The sequence below is a fragment of the Amblyomma maculatum genome, chromosome 5, assembly GCF_055883805.1.
Source record: "Amblyomma maculatum isolate TAMU_Amacu chromosome 5, ASM5588380v1, whole genome shotgun sequence".
NCBI classification, from domain to species: domain Eukaryota; kingdom Metazoa; phylum Arthropoda; class Arachnida; order Ixodida; family Ixodidae; genus Amblyomma; species Amblyomma maculatum.
In genome coordinates this window covers 157328679-157350741 of record NC_139348.1, presented here as the reverse complement: position 1 = coordinate 157350741, position 22063 = coordinate 157328679, and the positions used below count along the sequence as shown (strand labels likewise).

Genomic DNA, 22063 nt, shown 5'->3' with positions numbered 1-22063 from the left:
TTGTGATAGACTAAGCACATAAACCGAGTTCACTCCTAGGCGACAGCACACAAGTTGCAAAACTGGCGCAGTTGGTAAAGCGCTGAGTTGGGGGTCTAAGGGATTCGATTCTCGGTGGACCAAGATAAAATTGGAATAAAACTCTTCTCTAATCGCCAGATCTAGCCTCAATGCAACTATAAGCTTCAACCATAGCGAAAGAATAAGGCCTAACCATAGCAAAACAGTAACTATGCAGATGTTGCTTTCGTAATCCTTCAGGTTTAACCAGAGCTAAACCGCAGCCAATTTTTTTCACCAGGCCCGCGACCAACTCTTCTTCTCTCGTACAGCCGTCGCTACCGATCAGCTTTGCCACTACGACGCCTCATCTAAAAAAGCCGCGAGAATTTGCCACAGATTGTCAGTTAATTGAATATTGTTTTCGGCTTCGTTTAAACCTTGATCTGGCTTAGTATTTTACGCTGTAATTTCTGTGTAACTCTGCCCCTACTTACTATATCTGGAGTACTTGCTGTTATCTTTATAGTCTTGTTTTATCGCAGTGTTTTGTTCATTGTCGGGCGGATGTTCGGGCGTGTTGGCTCATCTTCACGGATAAACGGCGCTTTTAACTTAAAAAACTTTAAAAGACAAGGACAACACGTGACACGGACAACACGTGCTGTCCACTCTTGTGTTGTCCTTGTCTGAAAAGCGCTGATTATCGGGCGTTTTTCCCCTTGTCATTTACCGAGGAGTCGTCTGGTATCACTATCGTGCCGTGGCGTTTTTTTTTTTTTTTTTTTTTTTAATACTGCGCCAGGTTTTGGCCCGTCGCGTTGTCCCCGGAAGGACCACGTTTGACCTTGAACAGCCGCGAAGAAGACGAAGACGAAAAAGAAGACTAAGACGAAGAAGAAGACGAAGAAGGAGACGAAGAACGCTCGGTAGCCCGCAGCTAATGCTTTCGCTCCACATTTGGTTCAACAGCACAGAACCCTTCTCATTTTTATGTGGGCTGGTTGCTTGTACTCTCTCGTGTCATACTCTTAAAGGATTAGCTTAAGTATCCCCAGTAACGTAGCACCTTACACTGATAGGTCGTGATAGGGGAATAATGTAGCAGGCAAAAGAAGCTTTCGCCGTTGCTATCGCGATTCAACTATGGTTAACCAGAGCTAAGTCCCAACTAATTTTTTTCACTGTTAATATGCAGTATAATTTGGACTACCATATATAAATATCCAATCATTAAAAAAAATAGACTCTCCTGAACCTATCCCAGTAAAAAAAAACTACAGAACTGTGTCAAAAATACGACAAAATATCCTGTAGTTCTGTCGTAACCATCAAATTTTTCTGTAGTTCCGTAGTACTTTGCTGTAGTTCTGTAGTCTTTCTGTAGTATATTTCGGTTGTCTGTAGTTGTGTAGCACTTTTCTATTGTAACTACAGAAATTTGTGATGTTACGACAGAATGTTCTGTTGTCCCAGCAGGTTTCCCGTCAAAAACCGCGCAGAAATTCTGTCGTAACATCAGAAAATTTTCTGTAGTTTTTTCCCACTGGGATTATTCAATCACACAACAACACATATACTGGACGGGTTGACCGGTCTAACTTCTGTGTTCTCAAACCTAATATAGGGACGGCGGGTTAACGTAAATGGGATCCAGCGCCTCTGTTGATCGTAAAGGCGGGGGTTTGGGATATAGCTGCAAAACCGAAAGGGAGCTATAACTATACAGTTTAATTTTTGCCACACTCTGTCTAATCTGCCGTTCTGGTAAACTGGCCTAGCGCCATCTGGTTTCTTCCAGCTATCAGTTATTTTAGTCCTCGTTTTGCGAGTGGTTTAACACATTACATGGCACGCTCGGTGGCCGTTTTTGGTAAAATTTGGTCCTCGTGTTTATATCCTTTGTTCATCCCAAAGCAACTTATATGCAAAATTCAAGTCTATTTTCGCTCTCACCTAGTTTACTTCAACGACAATACACACGTTTTTATTTGTATTTCTTGTTCCGTTCCGTGTACTATACTCTTATAATCTTGTAACTGGGCGGCACAGTTCATCTATCGCGTAGCGTATCTTGACGATGGCTGCGTCCACGTCGTCCGCGTTCACATCGTTGTAGAGCACGGCGCGCGCCTTGGTCGGGGTCAGCGGGATCATCTTCACGGTGATCGCCTGCTGCAGGTCCTCGTACTCGCGCTCAGTCACCTGGCGGAAGAAAAGGATTAAGCTATAGGGAAGCGGGCCAGTTGGGATTCCCGGTCGTGATCGGATCAGGGGTACAAAAAGTTAATTTATTCAGGAATCAGATTATTACACTAGCTGCAGGTACCTCCCGGAGGTAAGCAAAGGCAGAGTAATTCAGCATAACAGAAGATGTACCAGTAAAGCTGTTTTCGAACTGTACGCGGTGCTATATTTTACGGCGGGAGCCGCTATACGGAGCAAACCCTGAGTTGAAGGTCGAAGCAGTCAAGAAGAAAAGGCAGAGATGGGCGACGATAAAAGAAGGCAGGGAACAAAATAAAGGACGGACACAGACAGAAACAAGAATGAAAACAAAAACGAGTACAGCGTCTTTTCCATTCATTTCTCTCACCCCTTGCCATCGGTGCTGAGTCAAGGGGTTGTCAGTGGTGAAAATTTTATTTCCGTCAAAAGAACGCAATTTTGAGATACCCTAGTGTTGGGTTCGTTTTTTGTTTTGTTGACTACATCGAGCTAATTGTTTTGCTCATTATGCTACACACAGAGCACTGCATCCTTTTTACCGAACCGATTTGCCGGCTGTTTATACGCATATGTCTACCCCCAAGGAATAAAAATATAAATAAAACATGTACGAGAAATGCCTGCGCCGAATTAGGACTTAAAATCGGGTACAACCGGCTCCCTTTTGGATATGAGTTTTCCCGATGTTTCTGGAACCGCTCTTTCTTTGGGGCTAAGCGGCTAAGGTCAGTTTAGGAGACTCAGTTTAATAACGCAGCAGGAGAAGAAAGAAAAGTGGTGGGTTATTTTCGGTCACTTACCCTGTCTACGTGTTATTTAATTTGCCTGACGCACCACTTTGTAGTTTACATTAATCAAGTGAAGAAAATATTTCCCGGGAATCGCTTGCTAGAATTTTTCGGTTTTTGGAATTCGCTTTCTCGTCTCTAACAAAATGTTTTTTCACTTCCACATGAATGTATAATATACATCGGAGCTTTCTCTCAATGGGCACACCTATAGTCGGTTACAACTCAAGAAGGCTGTGGAAAAATTCCACTCAGAGGAAGTCCTCCGACCAGTGGTATGGAAAGAGAGAAGCCGGCCAGCAACTGAGATGTGTAAAATTAAAGTTTGATTAGAACGCCATATCACTATGTTCGGCCGTACTTTTGAGGACATTAGGAAAATGCATTCACAATGTAATGTAATCTTGCAAATGTAATCTTTCGCTGGAATTTGGTGCACACCGGGGCTAAACCCGCTAATGAGCAAACAGCTATCAAGTCTCGAAAGAAGCAAGTAAGAACAACGTCGAGATTAGGGCATTGCATTCATCCAGTAGACATCCATGGCACTTCCTAGATCTGAACTTCATTCCCTGCGCTTATGCTTCTAGATCACCAATGGTACAGCGCCCCAGCAAGTTTTGGTGGGAAACTGACATAATCAGAGTTCTGCAGAAGCTTCTGGCGTCGTCCATACAGTCTACAGCCGGTAATAACGAAGTTTTCACTTCAAAGGTCTCTTAACTGATGTGCATCATTAGTGCGTGACCGAGTGGAAAAATATACACACAGTGCTCGAAAATGGTCTCTGATTCTTCATGTTTCACAACTTCTACTGTCTTTCTCTATCAGAAAAGTCCATGAAGGAAACTCAGCAAAAATCAATGATGTCAGTCGAACCAAGATTTTATGACGTCAGTATGATTAAAAAAGCCAGATGCAAAAATTAATGAAGAATTTATGATGTACGTATCATGGAAAGAGCATAACAAATATTTCTTTCATGACTCATCTTGATTATATCAGAAATTCTGAGCTAATTTTCATAGGGGATATATAAACAATATGAATGTGAATGGATGAACGACAGTATGAGTAATAGGCGTAAGGCGAAAATGATCACAGTCGAGGATATAACCTTGTTGAGCCGTTCGCAGAAAGTGGCTGGTGACAGCCGACTCGTGTCGACGAAGTCGTAGAAGGCGATGTTGGTCTGCACTGTGTCCAGGTCCATGGTAATGTAGGGGTTGTCCTTCAGACTAACGCCTGCGCCAAATCATAGACAGACACATTACAATGACACAAACGTCTATAGTTTACTCAGGATGTAATGTTGGCAAACGAGAATTCGAACAGTCTGGAAATGATGTGTCATTCGGGAACAGTGCGATGCCACGAAGAGCATGAAAAGACTAAATAGGCTTGAACATTCTACCAGGAATGTTTAGTTTTGTGTATGTAGCCGCCTCCAGCAAAGGAAAATATTATATATATTTTTTATTTCCCTGTAATATGCAATGCATTGCTGTTTGCTTGGAGGAACCGTATACAGAAGTAGATGCAAAGCATGTACCCTGCGTCACTACAGGGACAGTGGATAAAACATGGTACGGCTTTTTTATCAACTGTAAACACTGCCAGCACCACGGCCCTGCCGTTCCCCAGAAGTTTTATTTTGCGAGCAGAACACTTAATTCTCCCGCAGATTTGATCTAAAGTGTATATCTTGGGCGCGGAACGTGCGTCCAAATTTGCTGAGTTACTCAATGGGCCTGCATGTGGAAGGAGTGCAAAGTGTCGTACAGAGAGAGACAGACAAGTAAAGGCATGCGGACGCAAGTGTATAGATGAATCGGACACGAAGACGAAGGGCGGGGGTAGGTGGCGGCAGATATGAAGAGTGAAAAAGAGACATAAAAACTGACGGAACACGAAATGGACGTGCATACCCCTGGCCAGTCGCTGCGTGTTCTCGTGGTCCTCGTGAAGCCGTGGCAGGACTGTTCTGAGCGAGACGAGACCGGCCGCTGCGACGACTCCCGCCTGTCCCATGCCTCCACCCAGAGCCTTGCGCGCCCGAGCTACTCTGCACTCCACGTAACCGTGCACGAAAACAAAAAAATGCAGGCGTTGGTAAAGCTTCTCTGGAAACCTCGGGTGCGGATCCAACGTATGAGTACTCACGTACCCTGCCAAAATAAACGTTGGATGCATTCTTGCATGAAGTGCCGTACAGGCAGATCGAGCGGGAAGGTATAGAGCTCCGCTTATGGCCTGAATATCTTACAGCCATCGTATAAAGAGCCGAAGATGGGCATGTAAATAAATCTTGTCTTTATTTCAATACTCACCGCTCGAGCACTGAAGCCATTCCTAAATTCATGGGAATCATAGGGACCACTCGCAGTACGTTTTTCGGTGGTCTGGTACTCCCTTAACGACTGCTATCGAAATGAGCCTCAGAGAAGAGCATAGCCTTAACAATCCGCTGCATGGTTTCTGTTTTTATTTATTTACTATTGCAATGAAAACGTGTTGTCTGATCCCCTTCCTTTCTCTTGATGATTGACGACTTAGTAGCTGTAATTAGAAATTCCATCACTTCCTTTGATTCGCAGCCCCAGGTCCGGGCTAGCCCCCATCATGGGTGCATCCCCATTTCGACTAACAGGTTTTCCTTTCAGATTGAGTGAACACCATAAGGTGCTATCGTCTTTTTGGTCAAATATTTAGGGGAATTTCCTAAGGTGGAGTATATATGTAATGGGGGAGTAATTACTCATTGACATCCACCCAAGCGCACTCATACGGCTACAAAGCCGTATGGCTGCGCCTTTTGTGTTTTCATATATGATACACAAGCTATCATATTCAGAACCTGCCCAATTAGAAACAGCGATACTCTTTTTTGTCTGTCAGTTGTAACTTATATGCACTCGAAAGGGCAAGCATTAAAGCTCATAAATATACTCTGAAACTATCAAACCCTCGTATAATCAATTGCGAGAGCCCATAATTGCCCATAGCCTGAATCGCTCGGTGAAGCTGATGTTGCTGGCTCCACGCGCGCCGTGCATCGAGGACCGATATATATTTATTGGGACATTCAAACTGTCGTGTGTCAGTGATATACGGATGGAGGTCCCAGAGCACGAGCGTTGTATTAGAACCTTCCCGCCCGCAGTTTCGGTAATGCTCTGTTGTCCTTCGGGCCACCTGATGAAATGTCATTATTGTTTTTCTATACAGGGTTAGTGACTAGTGACTGCTGACATCAAGACGCCTTGCAACGACAGAGGACAGTTGGCTGTGCCGAAGTAGCATTGAAATTTGTCTACGTGAAAGCCGCCTCGACAGCGGCTGATTTGTTATTGTTCCCTATCAAATGTTTTTATCGCATGGGGGTAAATTTTACGTTACAACAAAAGTCATTTAAAAACTCATTACCATTTCCAAACCTATGGTGTCAGTTGAGTTCGTCATGTTCAAATATATGAGGTTTTATATCACTTATCACTAATAGCTATTAGTGGTTTATGAACTGCAACCCTGCATCAGGAAGTTAAACACGCCAGCTCGTTTAATGAATCCTGAAACAGAATATCACGGTTTTATATTCTGACATCCATCAAGAAAAGTCTGAAAGACGGAGAACAACTCACTTTTCGATAAACTTCTTTGGTCCCGCCACCAGGGACCCTATGGGGCAAGCAAGGCCCTGCGGAGAGGAAGTGATTCTATAAACAACATCGTGACTTCTCGACGATTTGTGGTGACGCTGCCATTTTGAGAGACCGAAAATATCATATGAGTTTCCGCCCTCCGACTGATGACCGTGAGTTCCTCGTCAGCCGACTGGCGTTTTATTTTGTGACGTCAACAACACCACGTGTCCACCTATATACTTAGCAGCTAAAATCCGAGCATTACACTCCTGACGTTTTTGGGACCACCACATAGGCAATCGATCCCATATGCTCGAAGGCTTTTGGCGCGAAGCCGAGCCTGAACTTGAACTTCTAAGATGTAGTCTGGCGTTGACAGTTTTGGTTCCATGTAGCCCACTTTTTCTTTCTAGGTGGCTTCTTAACAGAAATGAATAATTTCTCAGATGCCAACAAAATGGCGCCGAGTACTCGTCAATATGGACTAAAAATTCCGTATGGTTCCATTGCCTTTAGTGCAGATTTTTTGTGTGTGAATAAGCGACAAGTCCAAAAAAGACTTCACAAGCTTTGAATGACTTCATCTCCGATAATGCGAAGATCAAGCTGGAGCATAGTGGTCTAAATTGCGCATGTTTCAATTTTAGCTTGCTCTTTTGGAGTTTATTGTCTCCGTATTCTCGCCTTTTCATATTTATTCGCGAAAGGTTCAAAGCTTATGCTACTGTTCCAATAAGGAAAGCTCTGCTACATGTGGTAGCCTCTCCAAACACAAACCGATGTGCGAAGCTCTTTCAGTCGCAGTAAGGTGCGGTTGACTACTTAGCTTTCACATAAGGGCTCCTTGGGAAGATTTTAAATACTGATAACATATTCCGTACTTGGTAATTTTGCTTCACTGCATTTTTAACATGTAATTAGGTGAGTGTGTACATGCCAGTCTCGCAACCAATACCGCAGGAATCGGTTGACGACTTTGCTTCCAAACTGCACTAAATAAAAAGCCTGCAGATAAGCGCGCCAAATTTTCACAAATAAAACGAGACAGTTTACCACATTTTCTATATTCTGAACTTTTTGTGTTTTTAAAATTTTGGTTTTCATGCTTTTTTAAGTTTCTGTATTGTTCGTTTTTTTTTTAATTTTTATTCTGCAGGTTCACGAAGGAAGATTTTTTTCTCTATAAAGCATGATGTATAAATTTATTTTCATGTGGCTGAAAAATTGTCTAAAAAGTTACATTTTAATGTATGTTACAACTCAATCGTATAAATATTTCAATATATGACGAGCCTTATTTCCCAAGGTCTGTCAGGGTCGTATTTTTGCCCACAGCGCTAAAGGAATGAACAAAACATAAACATGTATATAACCTTTCATATTTTATTTTTTTTTTTCAATCTTTTTGCAAAAGTTAGCATTTGAAGATATTTTTTTTTTTGTTTAGTGCTTCATGAAAGTGTTATTTCTATGCTTGAAAGAGCGTCCAAATAGCTACGCAAGGATAAATACTTCGTCTGTTAAATTTTTTCACACGACCCCTCAGAATCTCCATAAAAACTTTAACTAAACAATCACTAACACGGAGCAGAACAGTGCCTGTGTTTATTCTGGAGCACAAACGTGATGAGGGTGCTCAGGCCACATTCTCAGAGTATGGTCAGAGAGCACATATACCGCAAATCTAAATAGGACTCGCTGCAGGAAGGGTGAAATGAAGCTTAAGATGCTCAGCAGTTACGGCCCTTAACTTACTTGACCAAGACAGCAGTGGAGGCATAAAAGGTTGTCGAAAACTGTTCCAGCAAGAAAGGCAGGCATATTCCGTCTAAATGTTAGGAATAATTTAAAACGCAACGGTTTTTTTTGCAGGTGGGCAAAATATTTAATTCTCTAAATGTTGCTAAGGAAGCAGAGAGTTAGGTCTAACCATCAGGTAGTCTTTTTTTTTTTTTTTTTGTTTTAGTATTCACGAATTGTTCGTGCGCAAATTAAGATATGCATAAGAATGCATTAGAGCATTGCTAATAATTGCCGCTTTTACTGCGTTTACACACCTTCTCAAATTTCCATTTCTCTTCTTAGAACCTAAATGTTATTCCAGTGCTGGTCAACGTATCATCCCTTTGCGACACAGTGTAAGTGCCGAAAAAAACAATGCACATAGTAGTAAAGATAGGAGTTAAAACCCTTGAGCTGTGGACTAGCCATGTGTGCCCGTTTCCAGTGGGACAATATTACCTGCGGCAAAAGCACTCCAAACGAATCAGCGTTTTTTGTATATGGGAGATGTATCCCTGCCCCAGCCTAGCATGAACGCGAGAGGCAGTACACTGGCGTATAGGTGTTCTTTTTAGAAGGTCCAAAATTTTAACTAATAGGCAACTGACTTTAAATTTGTTTTAGCCCATGGGATATTTTTGATGCTAGGGCTAACACTATCTGAGAGGCAGAATTTGCTTCAACCAGCCAAGTAATTAATTAAGAACGCCAATTGACTGTTTAATGTTAATTTAGGGCATCTTCTATATTTCCTGAATTCATCCCCCAAATATCATAGCCAAGAACGAATTTATAAAAAAATATTGTAGCGTGCTTCGCTCACGGCTGTGTATATAGACTTCGGTAGCGGAAATGGGAACGATAGGCCGCGGCCAAGACAAAGTATTCCCTCCTTGGCGGAGGGTTAGAAGCTTTTTCTTCGCATGTTTGACAATTCTCCGAGGGAAGCCTGCGGTGGAATCCCATCTTTCAGCCCAATGTTTATCTCGTGGCTACCCGAGTGAATGTCAGTGGAGACAGCCCAGCTGGTAGGAGACGTCATGCATACATTCACTATTGGGCTTCCCTGCGTGTTAATACCGTTCTATATAGGAATGAATTTTTGTATTGACCGCATTCTGCAGAAAAAAATAGACGCGGTACCTTTGAAAGGCACGCCACGACGGTGTCGCATCCCGTCAGGATATCCTTGATGGGGAGACCCAAATAGATGGCAGCGTGCATGATCCTCGATCCGTCCATGTGCAGGGGAATCTTGTTGGCCTTCGCAAACTGAGCAGCCTGGGAGCCACAATGTTGGAGTCTTCGTAACTAACACAACATACCTGTTCAGGCTCACAGCCGAAAGGGGTGAGGATTAGGAGGAGCTAGAGCAAGCAGAGATACCTATAGGCTATCTATTTGGCCGGATTCACGTCGAACGTGGAAAAAAAAAAAAAGGAGAAGCAGGTGCAGATAGGCTGTAATAAATAAGCGCTGCCGGTTTTATGTTCCTAGAACATGAAGCATGAGAAGGAGGGGGGGGGGGGGGGGGGGTGTGTTGAGTGTTTCAGGCGAACACGGCCTGTAATGGGCTAGAACTCCCTGAAAGTTGACTTCTATATTGTTGGCATGATCTGCTAGAAAAAAAAAAAAGAAAAAAAACTGTAGCTGGTTCAGCCGTCCAAGGATGGCTTGCTGTTGTCACTTTCTAATAAGGCTGTAATAGCCGGCGATTGTCTCTGCGTTATCAAATTTTGAAGGCGCAGCTGTCATTTCGATACGGCGAGAAACACAACTTTCCGACCACTTTGTAACAACCGTGCACAAATCAATTCCATGTAAGCAATCGACCGGTATAGTTCACGGCTGAAGTTTGCGTCTATAATTTTGGAGCCAGATAAGTTGCACCATACCAGCAATTAAGCGGACAAGATGTTCGGAATTCGCCCATTGCGCTGATGCGAAGACTACATCAACAGTTTGCTGACCATCGTATTATTTATTTTATTTATTTATTTTTATTTTTACAATACTGTAAGCCTTTCTCAGGCTCTGACAGGAGTGGGAAAAAAAGTATAAACAGCAGGCATAGTGTTCCAAGGCAGCAGGGAAAGCATACAGAGTACACCATGAATAACACATCAAGGTTGCGGATATTTAAAAGCTACGTTAAGACCCGTGAACAACAAAGAGGGCAGTGAAACAACAACTCTACGACAATGACATTTCTTGAAAAAAAGACTCAACGTTGGCAGAAAAGGGATCAAGCGACACATTATTCATAAACTTGTGGGGCAGGTTGTTCCATGTTTCTATGGAACGGGGAAAAAATGAGAATTTGAACAAGCCACATTTAGCAGAAAACGGTCTTATACACATGTCATGGTTAATTCTTTTAGAGCGATGATAAGGCGGCTTTAGGTACAAATCTTTATCTATGTTGATGCAATTGTTATATAGAAGGAAAAGAAATTTCATGCACGCAGTCTGTCTCCGGCATTCCAACGTCGAAATGCCCGCGCTTTCACGAAGAAGCATCCGCTGTCCAATATAAAAAAGTGAGTGCAACCACATAGTTCCCGCACCTGTTCCACATAGTCAACGGGAAGAACGGTGCCTCCGCACAAGTTGTGCGTGTTTTCGAGACAGAGCAGTGAAGTCTTGGGGTAGAGGAAGTTATGGGGTCTGACGCGGGACTCCAGATCTGCGATAAGAAGGCGGCCGTCTTTCTGGGTGGGCACAGCCCAGCTCTGCACGGCCGCCACCTGGGAAGAGGAAACATCGCTAATAAAACGATGTCGGGTCCGAGCTGCAGCCCGGCGACATGTAGGTAAGGAATTACATTCTGCCCGCGCAGGTTTTATGATACACCGATCCAGTGGCCCTTTTCTCTGTGTCCAGCTTAGCTCATCAGCGTCTTATTGAACGCTTATAGCGCCTCAGGATGCTCAATCGCCAAAAGCTGATGAGGCCAGGAGGATCAGGCGGTTGCATATAAAATAAAGGCACTAACTTAAAGAATGCCTCCTGATTTACGAGGCTAATTTTACGTGAGAACGTGCACAGCTCACTTGGTCAAAAAGGCGTCACCGTCGACGTTGCCGCCACCGCGCATTAGGCAAACACGGCGAAAGGAAAATGCGAATGTAATCTCGTGTCGAAATTTTGATGCAACAGTTCATTGTGAAATGTTTGCGGCTGTGTCATACCATTTCGCCAGCGATTTAGCATCAGCCTGCAAGTTATTTTGGAGGCCAGTTTGCGACAGGGATTGGAACCGACAACATATCTGTATCTCCAATTATATGCCGTTCATTGCAAGTGTAGATGTCAACCGAGAAGCGATAGAGATACTGTGAGCTTTCCTTTCCACCTTCCGCTCCCTCGCTACCCCCCTCCCCAAACAAAAAACAATGGATTTCAGTGTCTTCCACTACGGCACCTCTTTCTTCCTTTCCTTTTAGAGAGCAGCTCATTGGCGCCCGTTCCTACGTTTCACGTCGCCGTCGGCGTTGTCCCTCGTAACCAGCTCCGCAGCTAGGGCCATCGGGGCAACGCGCGCTCTATCCAGCCGAAACGCAGAGTCACGTTCTCTTCACTCGCTAGCGGCATCAGTCAGTCGCTGCTCTCTTCGCCGCGCAACATTCCTATGGACCCACGCGCTGCTTCCCGCAACCTCCCGAAAACTTAACTGCTCTTTTCATTTCTGCGACCACAAAGCTTCCTTCATGACAGTCAAGAACTATTAGTGGAGTGTTTCTTGAAGGAATTATATGTGAAAAATTAAAAAAGTTGTCTAATTGTACATTCATGTCTTGCACAAAATATTTGCCTCAGTCTATTGAAAAAGGTGAAACAGTTGATGAGCTGCGCTCAAATTTCGCATTAGGAAGTAACGTAATTGTTGGCAAGTTTTTTCCACTCCCACCTTCCTCCCCTCTCTTACGGCGAGGTTTAGGTGCCCTCGGGGAAAGTATGACAGACACTGGACTTTCCTTTCCTATAAACCAATTTAGCAATTTACAATTCTTCCCCCCTGCATGCCCTTGATTTCTCGCTTACAGCGCCGACATTCTGATGACGCTGGATTTTCTGAAGAACGGGGCCTTTAACTCCGTCGCGTTAATGAATCGTTCAAGGAAAAATTACGGCGAAAGTAACAGCTGCAATTAAACTTCGCTAATATATGTTACTACCGGAGTAGCTATACGTTTTCGCTGCAGATAAGGATGCTGGTTAAAAAAAGATAAAGGTAGCGTTAAGAGACTGCTGCACTAACTTCAAAAAGTTCTCCACAGAAAGACTGGGGTCATTACGGCAGGCAATGTATCCTGACACATCAATGCATGGCTGTACCGAAACCAACAACTAATCTGTGCTGATCAAAAAAGTTGATTTTATTTCTTGATTAGAAACAGTTGCCAAGAACCATTTACACTCACAATAGGTCTGCAGGGGTAGTTAAGTTTGTTGATTTTTGGCGAGAATAACAGTGCCAGAGGGTTCAGTTTACTTTTGGCGATATCTTTGGATAGCGTCAATAGTTGCAAGTGATTGGAGAACTTAATGAAACTCGCTTTTACTCTCACATTATCTTTTTTAATGGGAACTAAATTCTTCATAACAGCTTGAAAAACGTTTTGTTGTATTCTAAATTTATTTCTACATAACAACAATCTTACCACCTTTCACTGAAAAAACATTTCTAATTCCCTTCATAATAAGAAATAACACGACGAATACCGCGGTCCATGTGACTGGTCACTGCTGTCCATCGTCTCACCGTATTTTTTCTTGTCTTCATGTGGCGTCATGCATTTCTTTTTTTTTTTAATTTAAGAATGCTCTGAATTAAAAAAAAAATCATTTCGATTTCTTAAATTAAATTTTATTCCGCCCATTTGGGTAGTGAGTGAAAGTGTCCATAGACAAGATGATGCCACGTCAGCTTTTGAAAGGAATAACAACACATTCTCTATAGCGCTGAGTCAAGAAGAAATCCCGCGCTATTTCCCACACAAGACTGAAACCGAGGGCTTTACAGACGCCTAGAAAGCTCGTTGGAAACGCGACGACGTCTGTTGACGAGATCGAATAAGGACCTGTTGCTTTGCATATATGTAAATAAGTATTCTTCTGTAGTGTATTTAATGCGTTCTGTTTACAGAAAATTAAATCTGCCGAGATGGTGACTATGTTGCTGCAAATATATTTAATGCGATAGCGTCAAAGGTCGCGTTAACCAGAAAATCCGGCATCGGTGTTACCGGCGTTGTGAGCAGAAAACGACGGCCATGGTATTGGTAGCTAGTGCTAATAGCTGACACGGCCAACCACTAATTATGCTATGGTTTTGTATGTGCGACTTGTCGGAAGGAGCTGCCAACTCGGGGTGCTCGTAGGAGCTGGGAAGGTAGAATAAGAATCAGCCTTCCAGTGCTCTTAGATGCCGAGTACATGTACAGCCTTTGTCAAAAGTTTAGAGCCCAGACGGTTTGCTTTTAAGCTGTATATCATGGCTTCTTTAACAATCATGGAATTCTTAGCCACTAGAGAGGGTAGGACGAAAAATCTTCTTGCCTTCAGAAAGTTTGGAAACCTGGAAATGCATTATGAGACACATGGCATGGCTCAGAAGCCGACCTTCTGGGCTCTAAACTTTTGACAAAGACTTTACGAGAACGAGGGACCGCTATTGCTTCATACCCTTCGAGGGCATGACGCGGGGCTTAAGTGACCCCTAGTTTTCTTCTCTGTTTCGAACGCGCTATCTTTAGGAGTTTCCGAAATTGGGTCCTGAAACTTCTGTATATATATACCCAAACACACGATGTAGGTTACTTCGTAGCGACCCGGTAACACTCACCCGAAGGGAGCGATGTTCTCTGTTGCGACTTCTAACAGACAAATTGCTATCTGATATTAGAGCCCTTTTTGTTATTTATTGCTATTGGTTCATTTAGGGTTTTAGAAAGGGTTCCGAGAGAAGGGAAGGCGAGCTTGGCGTGGGGCTATACAAACGCGACAGTTTAGGTTGGGAAGGTTACTGGGATGAGATGGCCGCTAGGTGGCATATCACGGGGCTGGGCTGGAAGGATACGGGAGAGCTTGTCGTCCCGCTGCGGACGCAGTTATGTTGATGACGATGGGATGGTTACTCTTCCCGATGCACATACCTGCGATACTCCTGCTTGCTCCAAGCGGAACATGTGCGAACTGTCTCCCACCAGAATCTCCGTTCCCCGCTGGTCACAGTGCGCCATCACTGCGAACGCGTACAAGTAACTTGTCTGCAGCGTACAGTGCTCTAAGCATCCTGGTCATCTTATTCCTTGATTAAGTCTGAGTAGAAGGAAGTTATAGCTTGTATACTCTTAATGGCACTTCTCTCGAGGATGCCTGAAGCAAAGAGTAGTGCTTTAGACATTCTCGGCCTAATTCTGAATTTTGTTCACATCAAAAACAATTTCCATAAAAAATAAACATCATTGTTGTGTTTCCTTTGCTCAAGGCGCTTTCTTTGACACTGTCTAGCCGAATGCCAACCAGCGATTTTTTCTTTCTCCAAGTAGCCAAGCGCAGTTTCAATGGGCGGTTTAGATTTAATGTAGTCAGGCAAATTCTCTCAATCAATAAGTCACTCGACCTTATGTAACACAGAGATGAGCTTCATTTCAACGTATGTTTGGGGACCACAGAGTTTAAAGCAAGCACAAGAGTTCTCAAATGCAGCACAAAAAAAAAAAAAAAAAAAAAAAAAAACTAAAGTACTAATTAATAAGCAGACGTTCACCTGAAGTCAGGTTCCCCATGGTCCCAGTTGGCACGTACAGGGCTGCCTCCTTTCCCAAGAGCTCGGCCATCACGCGCTCCAGCTCTGCGAAATGCTGGAAGCTGTTGAAGTTTCCGGCACAGTCGCGTGAAAAGTGCTTTTGAAGCCTTTGGTACTTCTTTTTTTTTTCCTTCACTTTCTGGTCTTCCTGTCTCCCTAGCGATTTCCCGTAAAAAAATATACTATCCGGTAAAATTGTTAGCGCCTTAATTTTTCTATTAAATACATCAGTTTCATTGCTCATTCGCCTATAAACACCTTGGTATCTATAAAACTAGAAAAACAGGACCAAAAGAATTGCTAACATTTAGGAGTGCAGCTTACTCTTGATGGAATTAATGCAGAATGGGACAGAACATTCTCAATTATTTTCTACGTTATATAAGTTGTGTTTGTACACAGAAGATAGATTTTGCTGCAAAAATCACTTTCGTACCATTGGTTATTGCTATGCGGATTTTGCGAATTTCCTTCAATACACATTCCAATAATGCTTAGAAGTAAAAATAGATAAAAGTTGCTTCAGCAGGAATTGAGTTAAGGCGAAAATCTCATATACCTCACTAGACCGAAAGTTGCCCGCGGAGCTTGTGCCGAAAAGTGCTTCCCCTCACGTGCATAATAAAATGAGGGTAAGTTAGTCGTGTTTGCGCTAGGATGCGAACCACCCTCCTTCAGGTTTGGTTTGGTTTGGTTTGCAGGGTTTAACGTCCCGAAGCGACTCAGGCTATGAGAGACGCCTTAGTGGAGAGGGCTCATGAAATGTCGACCACCTGGGGTTCTTTAACGTGCACTGACATCGCACAGCACACGGGCTCCTTGCTTTTCGCCTCCATCGAAAAGCGGCCGCCGCGGCCAGGATTCGATCCCGCTTCCTTGGGAACATTAGTCGAACGCCGTAACAACAAATGTTAGCCTGTCCGATATGGTGCAATAAAGCAAAGTTTGTCTATTCCAATGGCTCGTTTCGAATCTGCCAGCCAAGCATGTCCTGCGCACAGTCGGAAACATGAGCGCTTCTGCATGCATAGCCCAAAACATTACGGTCGATTTAGCGCGGTCAGGCCAGATGGGCTCCTCTAGCACTTCGGTTTTCACTTTGGCTAAGGGCTGCATAAAGTGATAACATACCAGAGCATATGAAAGGCCATACGATACAAATATAAAGCTCCGTTGCCTTGCAGGAAGGCAGGCATAGACAAACAGGTGAACGATGAAATCGGCGATTGCGAGCTATAGAGCTAACGCAAGAAAACGCCAGTTGTTGCAGAGGCTGCAGTTCAATTCGGCACCACACACATGGGAAGCACAAATCAAGTTCGTGGACACTCAGCATAGAGCAAGCACAGCTAAGCCGGCCAGAATGCAGGGACTGGGGGCCCATTTTGCAGGAACGTGCTTCCTTCTTGCTGCCCAGTGCTCCTCCGTAGCGACTGCCTGAAATTACTTCCGCAGAAAATCCAAAGTATAGACACTATAGAGCATTAGCCATACTTCTTTCTGTTTTAGGTTTCTATTCAGGGCCAAGTCTGCATAAAAAGCGTACTGAAGCGGAAATATGTTTGCGTTAAAGGACGTCGCGCCACAGTCTCATCGCGGAGAGAGCATGTGACAAATTTCGGGGTTTTCCGTGTGCATCGTACGTTAAATATTCACATGATACGTTTCGAACTGAGTTGTCGCAGAGCAATTGAAGCTGGAAGTTCTCTCTGCAAGAAATTGCTGAAATAATACAGCCGCAAACATTCGATAATCCTGGCTGAAATTTCTGGGTTCAGCTTTGAGCTATGATTGTGCCTACGGGCGTCTTTCATAGAAGTTAGAATGAAGCAACCTAATCCTCTACAGCGCAGCATGTGTCAAAGATTGAAGTAATGATAAGAAACCTAACACTTTAATATGCGTGCTACACCGCACTTCATCAAACATTATCTACGTATTATTGAGTCGGACTTCATAGCCCATTCAGAAGCAAGGTGCCGTGACATTCGCCTACTCTTCCTGACGTCGTAAAGATTGAATGCGGGCTACGGCGGTCGCATTTGGATGCAATTGAAATGAAAAAAAGAAAACACTTAAGCTTCGCCTTAAGATGGTTTCGTATGGTTTATAGGCCTTAAGTTAACATCCCAAAGCGACTCAGGCTAGGAGAGACGCTGTAGTGGAGGGCTTCGGGTTCTTCCACCTGAGGTTCTTTAACGTGCATTGGCATTGCACCGCACACGGACGCCACTCCGTTTCGGCTCCATCGAAACGCAGCATGTATGCAATCGCGCATTTACCATCGCCTTCCGTGTCAGCGTACGTTAAAAATATCCATGTGGTCGAAATGAATCCAGAGCCCTCAACTACGCCTTTCGTCCCAGCCCGCATGCGATACCGAAGCGTTGTACCCATATTGAATATATCTAAAATTTTGGTGAGTTTGTACGCTGTGGGTATTCTACGGGGCTTGCATGGGCCCTGTTCTGAGGAATATAAACACTGCTCATTGAGCTCGGGTCCCATGCGGGCCCTCGAATAATAAACATCGAGGAATCGCCAACGGGCCAAGCTGTTTATCGGCATCTACAATGCGCTCGCTTCCTCGATAGAAGAGTCCGCTCGCATCGCCGTCTCTGCCGTCTCCTCTCTGGAGCCGTGCCACCGCAGCCGGTGCCCGTGGAGAAAAGAGGGGAGAGGAAGGAGGGGCCGCCCATCAGGATACTCATGGAGGAATAAAACTGCACATACTCCAGCGCTCTCCTCCAGGCCTCACCGCAGTCCCTCCGAGAGGAGGAGGCCGTGAGAGGAATGGTGACAGCAGTTCAAGACAGAGTGGGAGGGTGTTCGCCGTTTCGGACGGGCGAGGGGAATGATAAACCGCCACAATACATTTGTTAGGCATCGATAGAGCACTAGTTATAATATATCCGTTAACAAGAGAGTAAAACGCATTAGGATTCATCCAAGCGCAGTCATAAGGCTACACATGAAATCAGACGTGGCAGTAAATGAATTACAGTAATGAAATTACTGTAATTTAATTTTTTCCGGTAATTTGTAATGTAATGAATTACTTTTTCAGATTGGTATTTAGTAATGTAGTGAATTACTTTTAGGTGGTGATTTTGCAGCAAAGTAATTAATTCCTCTCGAAATTACTTTTACTAAAGTGCATGCCCTCACTCCTTCAATAGACAACAAAGTAGAGTGCGCAAAAGCAGGAACGACGTGCTACAATCCGAAGCCACCGTAACGGATTGGCAAAAGGAGTCAGAATTGAGCCGAACTATAGTCAACTAGAATACTCTGGAGAACAAGATGTGTTTTCTTTATTAGCTTTACTTAGTTTTTTCATTTATGGAAACTAGAAAGTAATTTCAAAGTAACTGAATTACTCAGTAGAAGTAATTGAAATGTAATTTTATTACTTTTGGGGAGCAGTAATGAGTAATGTAATTTAATTACTTTTCTGCGATTTTCAGCAAATTAATTAGTAATGTAATTTAATTCCTTTTCAAAAGTAATTCTGCCATGTATGCATGAAATGTACGAATACAGCTTTGGCGGAACCTTCTTGACTGTAGTGTGAATAATGAAGAGTAATGATTAATCACTCTCTCATTATAATTTCAACTCCACGTTGTGGGATCGCCTCTTGAAAATACACCAACGCCGTTCCCATTTCGAGCATTGGTCTATTCTTTCTCGCCCTACAATATATGTTGGCCGTCTCGTTTATCGCAGTTGATAGAGCGACTAGAACAGGCGGTGGCGCAGGGTTTTAACCTTTGTCCAGGACACAATTTCTCCAATTGCGACGCTTCTGTGAGAGCTGTACAGCTTTTCTCTGTAGCGTTAAGGATACGTTCAGAAGGGCGTTAATGTGATATTGGAAATGCTGCTCCACTTTGGGGTGTTTTCCTAAACATCGCATCAACACTGTCTTCGTTGGCTCCCACATTTCATGCGGTGTTGACGCAAAATGACATTGAACTCCGTACTCCATCACAGTGTTTCCTTCCCTAAATCTTGTTCTATCCTTCTTTCACACGTGTTCCTCTGCCAGCATACCGTTGACGGTAGGATCCTCTTTGAAGACGTCGTACCCCACCTCGGCGTCCATCATTGCTTTGCGCATCTCGGGTGTTGGCTTGCTCAGGGCGTCCGTCCGCAGGTCCACCACGCGAGGGTTGTCCATGGCTTCCGTCTCTGCAACGTCGTCAACTGGCTTAAACCACAAAAATGAATGTCTAGGGCTATCAGTAAGCCTCTTTTCAGCCGTTTCCCACTCACTGTACCGTACATACTCTTAAAACATGCCGCCCCTGCGAAGTGAATGATTCCTGACTCTTTCGATCACAGTGACATCATATGTGAGCAAAACTAGTTTCGCGTCAGTTTTTGTAACTGCTCGGGCATACCAGTAGAAAAAAAAAAACTATGTACCCATGTCAAAAATGCGATAAAATATTCTCTAGTTGTAAGGTTTGCAACAAAGTTTATGTCGTAAACGTCGGTATTTTCTGTAGTTCTGTAGTGCTTGCCAGTCTTACTTCTAACCTTTTCTATAGTACTTTCCTGTAGTCTGTTGTTGTGTAGTACATTTTTATTGTAACTACAGAAAATTATGCTGTCACAAGAGGTTAACTGTCAGAAACAGCACAGAAATTGTGTCATCACAATAGAAAATTTTTCTGTGTTTTTTCCTACATATTGTGCCGCTAATGGTTGCACATTTTACTTCGAACCTTGTCCGATAAGCCGCGGAGACCGAACTCGAGCATGGCATCAAAAATACACGTAGAAAATTAGAGTGACTTCGTAGAGAGAGTGCTAATTGGTTTGATTGTTTTACATTCATCAGTGGTTTAAAACAGGCAACTACTATTTATTTTATACTGACATGATTACGTTTAACAGAATCTATTAAAAGGAAATACAATTAATTGAAACCCTGGAAGTAATGCACGAAAATACAAATACGCGACAAAAAAACCGCTGTCGAATTATCTATTTCTTCGCTGAATCGACAGTTCTCTTCCGCCATCTCAGCGAACCCAGCTACTTGAGTTTCTTGAGAAGATCTGCTCCATGCTCCACCTTTGATTACCACAAGTCTGTTTTGGGACGCACGCCGATACCGAGAACCACATTGACCTCATGCAACCCCCCCCCCCCCCCCCCCCCTCCCCTCACGTCAGCGCCCTTATCGTGTCTCCGTCAATGAACACAACGTCATTGATGAAGAAGAGGTAGAGAACATGCTTCTAAGCGGAGTTATTCAGCTCCCCAACAGCCTATGGTCCTCATGCGTGGTACTCGTGAAGAAGAAGGATAGTTCCGTTCGATTTTGCGTCGATTAACGTCGCATTAAAACACGAGAAATACATCTACTCCCTGCTCCGCATTGATGACGATCTGGGCTGCCTTGATGGCACGGAGTTCTTTTCGTCAGTCAAGCTCGTTGTCGATTTTCTTCATGAAAAGATCCTTCCGGCCGCCTGGCGCGCTGGGCGCTGAGTCTCCTAAAATATGACATGAGTGTCATCTACCGGTCGGGCGAAAAGCATCAGGACGGTGATGCATTTTCTCGCTTCCCGCTACCAGCCAAAATTTTGAGCCTCTGGGAAATCAAGACTCCTGTCTCCCGCCATCAGGCACATGCCTTCTGAGCCGCGCAAGGTCCTTTAGATGAGGACACTTGTCGACTTTCTCTCTGACCCATCGGAAGTCACAACATCAGGCGCCCTGCGTTGTCAAGCATCCCATTTTAATTTACGAGACAACCTGTTCTACCCTGTAATTACCATTCTGAAGGACGAAGATGGCTTGTCGTCATTCTCCGACACCCAAGGTCCTACATCTGCTCCTGTTTCTATGCTGACATGCAATGCGGTCACGCGGGCCTTTTCAGCACTTGTACGCTCCTCCGCCTCTGATACTATACTGACGCGGCATGTATAACATTGTTTTGAAGTACATGTGCCCATTCCTCGATTGCCAACGCCGTAAGACACGCACTCATCGTACTTCTCCCGAGTTGGAGTCGCTACCTTCTCTGCCTCGTCCTTCCGACCACTCTGGCATTGATTTATATGGGTCATTCCCGTCCCCTGCATCTGGCAAACGATGGGTTATCCATTGATCACCTGACCTGGCATGCTGAAGCCGCCGGACTCCCTGCTGCGACAGCCCACGGAGTGGCATCCTTCCTTTTGCGGCGGTTAGTCCTTATGCACGCACGGTGCCCTTCATGAGCTGCTCAGCGACCGCGTTTTGCAGTGAAAGCTAGACTGGCATACCAGTCGAGCATTTTGGGGTGGGCAGGAGAGGCCAGTTGTGCGCATGCGCCGTTACCATGGCAACCGGTCAGGTTGCCATGGCTTCACCGTCACCGCGGCCGTGCGCCCGCTCTATCTTCGGAGCCGTGCGTGACATCACGCGGATGAGCAGTTGTACGCATGTGCCGATACCATTATAACCAGAGACCTTACAGGTGCGCCGCACGCTTCGTCCCCGCCTCGCCGTACGCCTCACCGCGCGTCGCATGCGCAGAATAGGCGTGCAGGCGATTGATATGGTGGCCACGTGCATGTATACCAGCCTACGGTACGGTTTCATAGTTGTGTGTGACTTTGGTGATTGAAACAGGAAACATGACTTTCTCAGTCAGTGTATGAAACAAAAGTTGGACTAATTTAGCTTCAGGCCCTCACGTCCAGACTACACAATGGGGATAAACTCTGTATACCAAAGACTACCAAATTGAAATACTGTATAGATAAAATGGAGACTGCTACATGTTACTTCACAGATCATCG

At 44.2% G+C, this 22063-nt stretch overlaps 1 protein-coding gene across 1 annotated transcript; it reads right to left on the bottom strand.

The window, feature by feature from the left end:
- Positions 1-1945: 1945 nt before the first annotated feature.
- On the bottom strand, positions 1946-19447 carry LOC146190081 (uncharacterized). Its single transcript, XM_084604821.1, has 9 exons — positions 19314-19447; positions 15219-15302; positions 14602-14690; positions 11011-11190; positions 9587-9724; positions 6659-6714; positions 4946-5082; positions 4135-4262; positions 1946-2205 (listed from the first exon to the last, which is right to left on the bottom strand). The coding sequence occupies exons 1-9, from the start codon at positions 19438-19440 to the stop codon at positions 2026-2028; spliced, it is 1119 nt and encodes a 372-aa protein (XP_084460947.1). The 5' UTR covers positions 19441-19447; the 3' UTR covers positions 1946-2025.
- Positions 19448-22063: the final 2616 nt, after the last annotated feature.

What these genes read in the sequence shown, in the direction of transcription:
- LOC146190081 (XM_084604821.1), bottom strand. Translation starts at nt 19,440, where the DNA reads ATGGACAACCCTCGCGTGGTGGACCTGCGGACGGACGCCCTGAGCAAG. An exon ending in CATGGGGAACCTGACTTCAG is followed by an intron (nt 14,691 to 15,218) that starts GTGAACGTCTGC and finishes ACGCGTTCGCAG; the next exon opens with TGATGGCGCACTGTGACCAG. An exon ending in TCGTGGCGTGCCTTTCAAAG is followed by an intron (nt 6,715 to 9,586) that starts GTACCGCGTCTA and finishes TCCTCTCCGCAG; the next exon opens with GGCCTTGCTTGCCCCATAGG.